The 12,484-nt window shown below is 45.2% G+C and overlaps 2 protein-coding genes across 3 annotated transcripts in view; both read right to left on the reverse strand.

Annotated features, from left to right (window-relative positions):
- The window catches only part of cep83 (centrosomal protein 83), an 8,401-nt gene extending 4,656 nt beyond the window's left edge, over nucleotides 1-3,745 (reverse strand). Inside the window, exons 1-8 of one of the 2 annotated variants that reach the window (XM_080492445.1) lie at nucleotides 3,634-3,719; nucleotides 2,270-2,476; nucleotides 1,903-2,053; nucleotides 1,664-1,756; nucleotides 1,007-1,138; nucleotides 678-929; nucleotides 461-592; nucleotides 183-297 (exon numbers count right to left, since the gene is read on the reverse strand). In XM_080492445.1, the coding sequence (XP_080348571.1) occupies nucleotides 183-297; nucleotides 461-592; nucleotides 678-929; nucleotides 1,007-1,138; nucleotides 1,664-1,756; nucleotides 1,903-2,053; nucleotides 2,270-2,476; nucleotides 3,634-3,710 (1,159 nt within the window). In that variant the 5' untranslated portion in view covers nucleotides 3,711-3,719. Of the gene's footprint in view, nucleotides 1-182; nucleotides 298-460; nucleotides 593-677; nucleotides 930-1,006; nucleotides 1,139-1,663; nucleotides 1,757-1,902; nucleotides 2,054-2,269; nucleotides 2,477-3,633 lie in introns of both variants that reach the window. The other variant, XM_080492446.1, reaches the window with a different exon arrangement.
- Nucleotides 3,746-4,510: 765 nt separating this feature from the next.
- hcfc2 (host cell factor C2) lies at nucleotides 4,511-12,483 on the reverse strand. Its single transcript, XM_080492542.1, has 17 exons — nucleotides 12,237-12,483; nucleotides 10,686-10,834; nucleotides 10,262-10,422; nucleotides 9,907-10,109; nucleotides 9,700-9,784; nucleotides 9,041-9,144; nucleotides 8,726-8,959; nucleotides 8,466-8,645; nucleotides 8,303-8,367; nucleotides 7,542-7,656; nucleotides 7,029-7,085; nucleotides 6,867-6,922; nucleotides 6,574-6,708; nucleotides 6,254-6,451; nucleotides 5,695-5,992; nucleotides 5,544-5,607; nucleotides 4,511-5,456 (listed from the first exon to the last, which is right to left on the reverse strand). The coding sequence occupies exons 1-17, from the start codon at nucleotides 12,400-12,402 to the stop codon at nucleotides 5,447-5,449; spliced, it is 2,280 nt and encodes a 759-aa protein (XP_080348668.1). The 5' UTR covers nucleotides 12,403-12,483; the 3' UTR covers nucleotides 4,511-5,446.
- Between the last annotated feature and the right edge of the window lies 1 nt (nucleotide 12,484).

Consider the following 12,484-nt stretch of genomic DNA (forward strand, 5'->3'; position numbering starts at 1 on the left):
CAAAATCCTTTGAGAATGAATGTGATTTAATTAATTTATTAATGAAAAGAGTTTAGAAAATCTCTTGTTTTGCAAGCGCATGTTTTGTAAAAAGGTTTGACTGTGGTTTTAAGAATGTGGCGACTACTGTGTTAAACGTTAAACCTGTAATTGTGTCCCCTTATCTTATCGGTGTTACTTACCGTCGATGTGGTTCTGCAGTGTGACCCTCTCTCTCTCTAGCTCCTCTTTAGAGCGAGCACACTCCAGCTTCACGCTGGCGCTCTCCTGTTTATGTGAATGCTTCAGGCTCTCGATCTGAAACACATTCAAGAGAGAGAAGACTATAGAAACTCTGATCCGGATCTTTTCCTCCTATGTGAAGTTTGCGTGTTTTTATAACGCTGCGTTTTTTCCGTCTGCTGTCTGCCTGGCGTTGGCTCAAGCCCCCCCCCCCCCACAGGTTCTGAGAGCGACGTACCTGACATGTGAGCGAGTTGACCTCCCGTTCAGCTTTGTGCAGTTTCCCGGTGAGCTGGCTGTTCTGCTCGCGGCTCAGGTGAAGCTCGCTCCCCATCCGCTCCAGCTCCTGTTGCAGCGACTGATGCTCCGCCTGTCGCCGGGTGATCATACATCGACAAAGATGAAGCAAACAAATCTAGCACATTATTAAAAACCAGCGGCCGCAGATTTCTCACCTCCGTCGTCTTCAGCATCGCCTGGGCCTCGCTCAGCTGTCTGGTCTGGACGCGCTGGTCGCTTTCGGCCTGCTGACTTAAGTTTTCCTTCTGTGCTCGCAGCTCGGCCACCTCCGCCTCCAGGCCCTTCACCCGCAGGTGGAGCTGGGCTCTCTCCCCCAGCAGAGTCTCCATTCGTTTCCCGTCGCGCTGTGCCTCCGACCCCCGGTACTGAGCCACCAGGTCCTCCCGCTCCTTCTCCAGATGACAGAGCTGCCGGCCGGAGATTAAACCTCTCATCATTTTGATTTAAATCAAACCTAAGTGCACGACAGCGACTCCTGACCCACCTCGGCCTCGTAGCGGATCCTCCTCTCCTCCAGGATGAGAGCGCTTTGTTGTCTCTGGTGCTCCATCTGGGACTGGAGGAGGTTGTTCTCGTACCGCAGCTTGTAGTACTCAGACCTGTACTTTTCCGTCTCCTGCTCGCACGTCGTGAGGAGAGAGGAGACGAGGAAGAGCAATCAAGTAGACTGCATGGAAATTAGCTGCTGCTCTCCTTAGTAGCCACTTTAAAATGATCTTTGAAAGCCGATGAATGTCCATTTATTTTCTTGTACGGATATTTTAGTATGAATCTATTTCAGTAGCAGCTTTTTGTATTCTACTATTTACCAAATTAAAAACTTCCAACATGATTTGATTCACCAAAGCATTTCAAAACAATTCCTAAAAATTCCCTATGATTTGTCTATTGTACATACAAGTGGTTTGTTTTATGTGTTGTTTCATGACTGAACTGATTTTATGTTTCAGAAATCTCCCATTATTGTCCCAAGTAGAGCCAACTGGTGTGATTTAACACATCTACCCATTATAAAAATAGTAACTATTCCTAATAATATATTTTTCTTCTGGGAGTTGTCAAATTCCATTATGATTTTTATTGGAAACAGAAAAGCTGCCACTGCGCCATCACTTGGTTACAACTAGTGAAAACTCCTGACCTCCTCCAGCTTGTTGAACTGCTCCCTGACTGGAGCCTCCATCTCCTGCTGCACCTCAGCTCTGAGTAACTCCAGCCGCTGCGGCGTCATCACCTGCTCAACACATGAATTCAAAACATCAGTCAGGAGGAACCCCAAAAAATAACTAAAACAAGAAATAAAACCCTTTTTTCCTCCAAGTCTGATTGTGTGACTTTGCAGAGAGGAGAAGGGAAGCTGCTGTGTGTGAGGACGTGTACCTGCCGCCGGAGCTCCTCCAGCTCCCCGTTTTTATTCAACAGGTCATCTCGCTGCTCGGCCAGCAGGAGCTGAAATTTCTCCTGCTGAGCCTGTTTATCACTCAGCAGGCGCCTCAACTCGCCCTGCGCCTGTGTGAACTCCTCCTGCAAACTACAAAGACCACAGAACAAATGGAAAATTCCTTCACATCTGGATTCTGCGACGAAGTGTCAAAGACAGGCATTGCCCTGTCATGGTAATGTAGCCTGTATGCAAATACATTTCATTGTTGTGGTGTGAATCAAATAATAATTTTTGGTTAATTGATTCATCCAAAAATGTACACCTCATGACATATCTTAGATATTATTTTGGATTTGTCTGTACCTGGCATGTTCAGCCTTCAGCGTCTGGAAGTTGGTCCTGTGGTTTTCGCTCTTCATCCGTTCGTCAATAAGCATCTTCTGCAGCTCCAGCTCCGCTCCCACCAGTCCCGCAGACAGCCCCAGCATGGCTGCAGACTTCCCCATCCCAGACTCCAGGTCTGGGATGAGTGGGAGCGACTGGCCGAGGGTGGAAGAGGTCATCTCACCTCTGCAGTGAAGGGAGGCGAGAAGAGACAGACTGGGTGAAGCTGCAGCAAGAAGTCACAATGTTGGTCTGAAAGCCCTCTGATTTGTACTATCAACAGAAACTGTCTGCATTCAGGTTAAGTGTGGCCATGAAGAGCAGAGAAGTGAAGCCTGGTTTTGTTGTCAGTAACCATGGTGGCTTCGAGAGGAGTCCCCCAGCTACTTGTTAAAATCCAAAGCTCTCAGATCAATCTCAAGTGATTAGCAGACCGGTCTCCAGGCCTTCTTGCTCTGTTGTGGATACGAAGGCTTTCTGGCTGATTGGAGCCATTAAACCACTTCATATCAAGCATGGTGTCTTGGCTCGGAGCCCAACTAAAGTCACGCAATCAATTTAAAGAAATGCTAATTTGAGTTGCTTACTTCCTGAACTTGACCGCACGGATACAATGATAGAGCCAGACATACAGAGGACTGTCTGAGCTTTGCTCAGTGTTGTGCACTGGAAATACAACTTATATAATCTGTAGACGGAGATATTGTCTTTAAACCTTCACTGCAGCAAATATTTTTCAAATTCCGCGCCCCGTTATTATGCTAACTAGCCCGTCAGCGTCTACCGTTTCGGATTAAGTGGTTTCCCTGTTAACTGGTGACCAACTTCCTTTAGCGTCCGGTGTTGCGGCGAACAGAATTCCATAGCCGTGCTGACGAACGCCGTTTAGCCACATTTACAATAAAGTTTCAGAGTGTCGCACGCTTTGTGGGTCATATTTTAACATTTGCTGTGACTAACAGCAGTAACGACGGACGTTAAAAAACGTCGATCACGAGTTAACAGGGAACCCAGTTAATCCGAAACACCAGGTGACCAACTTCCTTTATCGGACAAGTTTATTTTTACGTCAACTTATTGAAAATGTCCGGGTACTACAGTTTTAATTAACACCGATTTGTATCCCAGAAAAGGCATTTTTTGTGAGTCAAACGGCAGTAAATAAAACATGTTGATATTTAAGAAGTTAGCGCAACACTTGTGTAAAGCTAAGTGAACCAGAGGCATTGTTAGCACGATGCTAATGTCACATAGACGTAGCTCAAGAAAGTACTTTATCCTTTAAAGCACCGTAACAATGTGTGACTATTTTTTTTACACATTTTGAGGAGGAAAGCACAAACCTCCACGCAGCCTTGGGTCCGTTTCTTGACACTTTAGCAGCTAGCTGGCTAATCGGAACTACAAAGCGAGGAATCATGGGAGAAGCTTCCCGGCATGCATTGCGAACTCTTCTTCTGCGAACAAGGCAGATGAGACGCATCACTAGTGTATTGCTGCCATCTGCTGGATATTAGACAAATTCCTTCGCGAGTTTTCTGTACTGTACAGTATTTTCACATTTGTCCGTTCCATTTAATTATGACTACGTTGTTCATGCAGTCTAACCCCTATTTCATCTGCCTTAGATTTCACTTGTTCTCCAAAATAAATCTTAGATGTTTTCCCCAAGAATCCCCAATGTAGGGAAAGGTTCCTCAACTTCTTTTAATTTCATTAAATACCTCAGTCCAAGTTTAATTCTGTGAGTTTCCAACAACATCTCTCCTGTTCCAACCAGCAATGTAGGTACTTTACCAGTGTTAAAGCTGAAATACTTTATAGACGCTTTTTTTTTTTTTACAAAGACTGAAATATGGTATGACATATTAATAAATGTTTAAATAAAGATTGTTCATTTAGATTTATCTCCTTCACTCAGTCTCTCTCACACACACATATAATCTGTATATAATCTGAAATGAGTCTTAAACTTTGAGTACGAGTGTCACTGAGTGCGTCAGCCCACAGTCCACTTCTGCTTTCAAACATACGTTGATGTGTGTGTCAGTGAAAAGGAAGTCAACATATTTATTTAAAAAAAGAAAAAAAAAAAAATCTAAAACTCAAAAACAGGATTTGAATGTGAAAAGAATTCGATCCTAATTTGAAAACATCAAACCTGCAACTGAAAAAATAACACCTTAAATATATAAAAAATATATTGATATATTGTATTTTGAATAGTGCTTTTTATTTTTTTAAATGTCAAGATCAAACCTTGAACACTGCGTGGCAAATAATTTTTTTTTAAATTAATGAACCTTTTGGCCTAGATTCAGCTTCATACGTCTCCATATATCATGTCTATACGGAGAGACAATCAATGAGCGCTGACTTCTGGTCGTGTAGTGCAAAGAACAGCTCAGAAAAATAATCAAGATGCATAAAAAGGAAAAAAAAATGGCTGCTCTCCGTGATAATGATTTGTCATCCAGTAAATGAGTCAGCAACAGTGTGATCTTTAGTATTTCCCCCTCAGCTTACATCGTGTGTCTCATTTGTTTCTGGAGGACGACGATGAATGATTGATGAAAGGACACTTTTATTTTTTATCCTGTTGCACAGGCCTGTAATTGGACCGATAATGAAAGGAAGCTTCACTTCAAAATAAGAGCAGAGGAGGTGCAGGCATGTAACAGACACACACGGTGGTTGTAAAGACGAAACACATGAACTGAGGTTACAGATCAAACAACGGGTCGTACCTCGAGGAAACACAAGCTCAGATTTCACACGCTTGATTGCGAGTTACACTTAATATCTTCTGAGGATTGTAATTCATTAATATAAAGTAATAGTGGGAGGTGATTGGAGCTCAGAGGCTCCGTTGAACTTTAAGAACTGCATATGCTTGAAAGGTTATTTGACATTAAGTCTTCATAATATGACACGACGGTAAGTTCTCAAATATTTGGTAGCTAAAATAAACACGCGGTTCGACAAAACCCGGAAAATGTGTCTGTATTTACAAGAAAAATAATTAAGTACGTAAAATATAAATTAACAAAACTTTCTAGGAAATATACAAGTTTTAAGTGGCGAACGGAGTCGGCTTCCTGAGTGTGCGGCGTTTCGATTTGCTTCCTGTTGCGAGGTCGCCGGTGGAAAGTTTCATCAACTGGAGCTGCGACAGGAAACAAACAAAATTAAATTAAAAAAAAAATATGATTTGCCTTTGAATAGAAATGAGATGAGGAGTTGCCGTGGTAACCTGTCAGCAGCGTCCGGGTCCGCCTCCGCACTGCTGTCTGCAGACGTCTGCCCTAAAAACGGTTCTGATAAGATGAAACACAACGTTCCTTTTTAACTCAGACCCCCGAAAAAATAAGATAATGAGCAAAGAATCAAGATCCCACTTCTACCTTGAATCCAGCGGATCTGCGTGGCCGGACCGTAGCCCTGCTCGTTCTTCGCCGCGATGCGGAAGACGACGGCCGGCCTGTTGGAGGCGGAGCTGTCGATGTGGGCGTTCTCCAGGTGGGTGGAGCTCACCGAGCAGGACATCTTGGTGCCGCGGTATATCCGGATGAAGGCCATCTGACCCGGCCGGTCCGAGCTGCCGGAGCGGCTCTTCTTCACCGCCATGTACATGGAGTACTCCAGGATCCGGCCGGAGGAGGAGGACGGAGCCTCCCAGGTGATGTGGACCGAGTCGTTGGCCTACGAACAGAAAACACGGAGGAAGATGTAGAAGATGAAAGCAGGAAGCACAAACTCAGAAGATCCTTCATTTTGTGCAAAAACCTTCAATATATCTGCTGGGTTCGTAGTACGTTGGAGAAAAACTGCAGTAGAAAGAAAAAAAACTAACTATAAAACTATTTATAATATGAATCTGTCACAGAACCCTTAACGGTGTCACCACAACACACGGTTACCACCTGCACCGTAGACTCAGTACCGCCGCTGGTGTCGGTGTACCTTGGAGATCTTGACAGCAGAGGGCGCTCCAGGGAAGCCGGGCTGGCAGGTCTTGAACTCGCTGGCTGGGCTGAAGCCTCCCTGCCCCAGGCAGTTGATGCCGGCCACTCTGAACCTGTAGGTCTGACCTGGAGTCAGCGGCTGCTTCTCCCGGTTCTGGTAGTCCTGCGGCCCCGGCAGCTTCCTGTGAGCCAGGGGCTGGCGGGAGAGGAAGAGGAAGAGGAAGAGGAAGAGGAAGAGGAAGAGGCAGGACGGTTAGACCTTGAACATCATCCCAATGGCGATTCGGAGGACTCCTGTCGTGGCTGTGTGCTTTTTACCTCCTTCACATTAGTGATCCGACCGCTGGCGGCTGACGTCGCCTGGTCGCCGTCGGCAGGTAGAAAGAAGTGTGTGACCTCCGAGTAGAGAGTTTTGAACACGCCGACATCGAACCACAAGGCGTCGCTGCGATTCTGTCGAAACCAAACAGAACAAATGTTCTCTAAAATAAGCAAACGATTCTGAAAGCTGCCGCTCGTTCGGACAGATTCAAATCCTGAACGGAAGTGTGAGTTCTAACTGACGTGCTGAAAATCTACGTTTGATGGAATCGCTGCTCGGTGTGTCTGACCTGCTCCGAGTGGGAGTAGAAATCTGTCTTCTTGTCATCTGGAGCAGCTCTGCTGCCTGGAATAGAAATAAAATAACAAGAAAACCCAACATGAAGCGGTGTGACACTGATGATGATGATGATGATGATGATGATGGACATCAGAGGCTGAGCCGCCGTTACCTGCTTGGTGCTGAGTGGAGCTGCTGACCTCTGCTGCTGAGATCTGCTGCTCTGCAGCTGCAACCAACAGGGAAAAAATGATTTTAGTAAAGAATCATTAAATGTTCACATTGAACAGCCAAATCTGACCCCACAGGGACCACGCCAATAAAGTAGTGAACATAATCACAAGACATTTGGCGGGAAAAAAAATGCTTTTAATGTCGACACACTGAATAATTTGTGTTATTCTGCAGTGACGGCAACACCGCTGAACTTTATCAGCAGTTTTGTATGAGCGTATTGTGTGTGCCTGTCTCTTTAAGAGGCAAGGCGTAAAGATTCTTATCCACAGCGTCTTTTTTTTTCTTAATCTTTTTCTTCCACAGGTTTTCCGAGGCACAACTCGTCCGACGCCATTGGGAGCCCATACACAGAAAGCATTCAGGAACATCGAGCCATAACGTTTTGCTATTGGTTCTTTATCGTCACCATCACTATCACCGAGGGGAAACTAGTGAACGCTGGACTCACCGTGGCGTTTGAGGCCGTCCTGTTCCTCCCTCGCAGCGCTCCTCCCGCCTGCAGATTGGATTCCTGCCGATCCATTCGGAGGTTTTACCGAGGTGTCCTGCAGGGATCTAGTATCCTGAAATTCAAAGAGGAAGCTTGAGGTATATTTAGTGAAATAACATTTCTGAAGCAGGTAAATTCATCTTCCACTGAAATCTCTTCCTGAAACTAAAGTTTTTAATAGATTTTTAATCAACTTGTGTTTTCTCTTATTTTAGTCTGTGCTGTGCATTGTCTTCTCTCATTTACTGCATTCCATCAAACCTGTTTTATTTTATTGTGAAGTCATTTCACGACACAAGAAACCTGTGAAATCTGTTCTTTCAATGGGGAATTACAAATATCAGCCATAACATTATGACCACTGACAGACGAAGTGAACAAGACTGATTGTGTCTATTTAACAGCGCTTGTTAGTCGGTGGAATACATCAGACAAGAGACACATTCTGTCCTCAGAGTTGATGAATTTGGTGGCAGAAAAATTCCAAAGTGTAAAGATTTAGAAGAAGTTTGACAGCGACTCAGTCAGAGCGTCTCCATCACTAGAGTAATCCAAGGCTGGAGAAGCTGTGAAGATCGATGGCTGCCGATGGTCCTACAGTTTATTAGGACTCTGGTGTTAAGATCTATATGTCAGACTCCACAGCACACGATGTTAGACCAGTGGTCATAATGTTAAGGCTGATCAGTGTATAAATTCTATGTTTCAGTTTCACCAACCTGAGTCGACGATTTCTCCTCGCGATTCGTGCCTGCTTCACTCTGACGTTGAAGTGACTGTAGTCCTGAGAAAACGGAGCGAAACATTACAAGGACCTGCTTGTTTCTCTGTCAAAGAGCTGAAGCTCCTTCCAGCTCAGAGCCGCAGGCTGCCTGTCCTCACCGTTCTGCCCGTCGGCTCCGGTCCGATCGGCTGCGCTGCCGGGCGGCCGGCCGGCTGCAGGACAAGCAGGCTGGATCTGGAGGATGTAGCAGTCTGCCGCAGCCAGGGGGCGCCACGCCACGTGGAGCATGCTGACCGTGGATTTGACCAGTAACACGGCCTCTGGGGCGACTGGCCGGTCTAATGTCAGGGTGGAGGATTAAAGCCTGGTTATATCGTCGTTTAGTTTGTATATTAAGGCTGCGCTGAGGCTTTCTCACCTGTCTCCAGGTACCAGAGGTCTTTGCAGCACACCTGGTAGTTCCAGCTCTTCCGGTACCCGTCGCGTCCGCTCCACAGGTAAAGCCTGGACCCGATGGAGGCGGCGCAGTGGCCGGCTCTGCCCCGGGGCCGGCAGGCATACGGGTCGTCGGCCTGTGGCCCCTGATCCCTCTGCAGCTGAGACTCCAGCTCGTCCTGCTGCTCCGGGCCGAGGTCCTGCCAGATCATCGTGTCTGAGAGACGAACAACAAGCGGCGGTGAGAATGTTGAGAATGAACGGACACGGACGGGAGTGTAAAACCTTAAAACGTTACCGAGGTTGAGAACACTCAAGGTGTTGGTGCAGATCCATTCGGTTCCCGACGCCATGTCCTTGTCGGACTCTGGAACCGGAGTCCAGCCCCCAAAAACATACATCCTGCAGACAAGACAGGAAACTGAACGTCTGTTTGAAAAGTGGGTCTTCATTCGTCTTTAAACGAGCTGCAGAGCCTCTTTAATGGACCTGAACAGACCAGGAGGCTCTAAACAAGCAGAACACAGGATGTTAGTGGTTCTAGATGCACCACAGTCTTGAGCTTTATTGTAATTAATCCACAGAAAAAAATAAACAAAACACCTTTTTCCCAAATATAGAAGACAGAACAAAAAAGAGAAGATATCTATTTCCTTAGACTTTGGATGTAAGACAATCTCTCTTTTTTAGACCTATTTCTCAGAAAAACACCAACTAAAACCAAGTTACCTCATTATTCTGACTGATCTTTGCTTTTTGTTTCCCATTGATCTTAACAACCAGTAATATCTTGTAATGTGACGGAGATGAAGAAATCCAAACCTCAAACTAGCAGCTACAAGTCTGAGATTGAACTATTATTCACATCTTGGGGTCAAATGAGACAAGCATACATGTTTTTTGTGATTTTATCCTGAACTGTGTTCGAGACCAGAAAACCGCCTGAACATTCTTTACTTGTTTCCGATGACGTTGGCCGAGTGAAGACTTCTGGGCCGCGGCGTGGAACCTCTGATCGCAGGCCTGGACCAAACCATCGTGTCTGCAGAGCAGAATATTTAAATACCTCAGGCCGCCGCTTCTCGCCGGTCTTTACACATTCAAACAATCAGTCTGTGATTTGCATTTAATTCAAAGCAGCAGGTTGGAGTTGGCGAGTCGTACCGAGGTCGAGCTGCCACAGGTCATCCAGCCGGCGGCCTTGCATCCCTCCAAAGATGTAGAGCTTCGGGGAACCGAGGCCAGTGTAGCCGACCGAGGTGTGGGACTCGCGTGCGGAAGGACCCCCACCCTTAGTGTCCGGGATGTTCCAGCCACGAGCCCCCGATACCGCCTGCAGCTCCAACTCATAGAAATCTCCCATGTACCTGACACAGGAGAGAATCCACACCCACACCAAAGCTTACACACATTTTCTCTCATTTCAAATGAAAGAAGTCATGAAACCTTTTGAGTTGTAACTAATTTCATTATTAAAATGTATAAAACAGTCAAACTATTTTAACGTCTTGCGCGTTACCTCGGAACATTGCCGTTGGGGTCTTCGCTATCATTGGCCAGCCCTCCAAACAGGTAACACCTGTTACCCACCAGCGTGAAGCTGTGTCCGATCCTCGGACACGGCGGCGAACCCGTCCTTGGCGCTCGCGGCTTCAGCTTCTTCCACAGCCAGCGACTCGCCTAGAGAAGGAAAGGTGAGATCATGAAACGTACAGAGAAAGTTCTCAAGAGGTGATCTTCGCCTGGAATGAAATTGACGAAATTCATCCACTTTTACCTGGAGAATATTGGTCTGAAATTATGTGATCAACTAAACTATCATGGCCAAGTGTGGGATTACACAGAGGCACTAGATTTGATCATATCAGCAATAATCTGAGCAATAACTGGAGACATGTTTCTTAAAGAGACTCATAGTCTCATGGTATAACATGTAAGATTACCTGAAGTTCATAGAGGCTGTTGGTGTACTTCCCAAACTCCACCATGCCGCCAAACACCAGGATCCGGGTGCCTTCGCAGACGAAGCCATGGGCAGCACAGCCGGGGGGGATGTCACCTCTCACTGCAGGGAGAAACCACTGCCTCGACACTGGAAGAGACGACACGCGTCAGCCACCGCAACATCAGATACCTGAAGCTTCCCGCCACAGGGCCAGTGAATGGGAAGAGAAGTTACTGAGGTGTGACTGTGATCAAATATTAACTGTTTGACGTCTTTGGATCTTAAAATATGAATCTAATGTGGAATGTAAGTTGACTAAAGCAGGAGTACATTCGAATAATATTATAGATTTAGTTGTTTGTTAAAGGCAATGCCGAGCTTCACGTGATCTGTGGGGAAAAAAAACCTCTTTAGAGTCCAGTGAGGCAGATAAAGTTGTTTACATGCTGTGTGTTCAGTTTATGAAGCTGAAGAGTGATGCACTGGACAGATCAGAGCCTTTCTGTGTGGAGTTTGCCTGCAAGGGTTTTCTTTACTCCCCAGCTTCCACCCACATTCCAAAGGCATGTTTGGCATGCCTGCTTGGTTAATTATTACCTCTAAATTGCCTTTTAGTGTGAATGAGATTCTTAGTAATCTTTTTCATTTATTTGCACAAACATCCCCATGGTTTAACTAGGAATAGAAAATTAGAAATGGATAGCGTGATGAATAAGCACATTACTGGGCTGCATAGGTTATTGTGAATCTTAAATATTGTTCTGCTTTTGGACGCACCAATATCCTGAAATAGAACATTTGTATTGCTGGAATGGTAGAAAACCGATATCTATGGATATTAACTTATATTAATATTTCAAAAAGCTTCTCCCATAATCAGCCTTTGTAGATACTAGAAAATATGCATAAGCAGTGAATTTATTTCAGTGCTAAACATGTTTGTAAGAACTTCAGATAATTGAAAACCATCAAACAACAGTAATCTATCAAACTACAATTCAAGTTACATTTATACAGAACAAAAACATCAGAAACATGTAATAACTACAGCATATCAGCATTTAGTACACACTTTGTTCTTTGCATCCCCAACTTCTAATTCTAATTTGAATTTCAATCCATTAATGAATCACAAGATTGATTAATATTTTCCATACCAGGTCTATGATTTCAGTCATACTCACAATATCTACCTCTCATTCAGACACTCTCTGAACAAAACCACATAAACTATTTTGCACAACTTTGTTGCTGAGATTTTTTCTTGCAGATCATTAAAATTATTTGCATGTTTAGTAAAAAAGTGACATCTCGGTGTGATTGAACGTAACAAACAGTAAGACTTTGGAGAAATAGTTACTGGAGCAAATCGGGTCGAATTCAGTTATTAAGGTCAAACTTGTTAGTACTTTCTGAGACTAGTAATACCCTGCAACCAATTCATACTATTTTAATAAATAAAGAACAAACAGCTCGCGCGAACGTTAGCCGTATGCTAAAAACATTAGCCGCTAACGCGCTAGTTAGCCTTCAGCTAACGTTAGCACACCCGTGTTGTAGACATGGAGGTCCTCCGCTATTCCCTCGTTCCCGCCGCCGAAAACAACGATCAGCTCTCGTATTGCAGCGGCTCGGTGTCCGTGTCTGGAGCGCGGTATGACCCCGGTCACGGAGTGAACTTTCCTCCACTGCGGCTCCTCCGTACTGGAGTTCATCTTCCCGTCCCCGGAGCCACAAAACTTTGGCGCTGTTGACGTTTCAAAGACATGAGGCGGGGCTACAGCAGACCGAGGACGG

This window comes from Lipophrys pholis (genome assembly GCF_963383615.2).
Source record: "Lipophrys pholis genome assembly, chromosome: 22".
NCBI lineage: Eukaryota > Metazoa > Chordata > Actinopteri > Blenniiformes > Blenniidae > Lipophrys > Lipophrys pholis.

Bases quoted from the DNA above. Each gene is read 5' to 3' on its own strand.
- hcfc2 (XM_080492542.1), bottom strand. From the start codon at position 12,402: ATGAACTCCAGTACGGAGGAGCCGCAGTGGAGGAAAGTTCACTCCGTG. The intron at 8,368-8,465 runs GTGAGGACAGGC...CCGTTTTCTCAG, and splicing joins CGGAGCCGACGGGCAGAACG to GACTACAGTCACTTCAACGT. The intron at 7,086-7,541 runs GTGAGTCCAGCG...TGTTGGTTGCAG, and splicing joins GGACGGCCTCAAACGCCACG to CTGCAGAGCAGCAGATCTCA.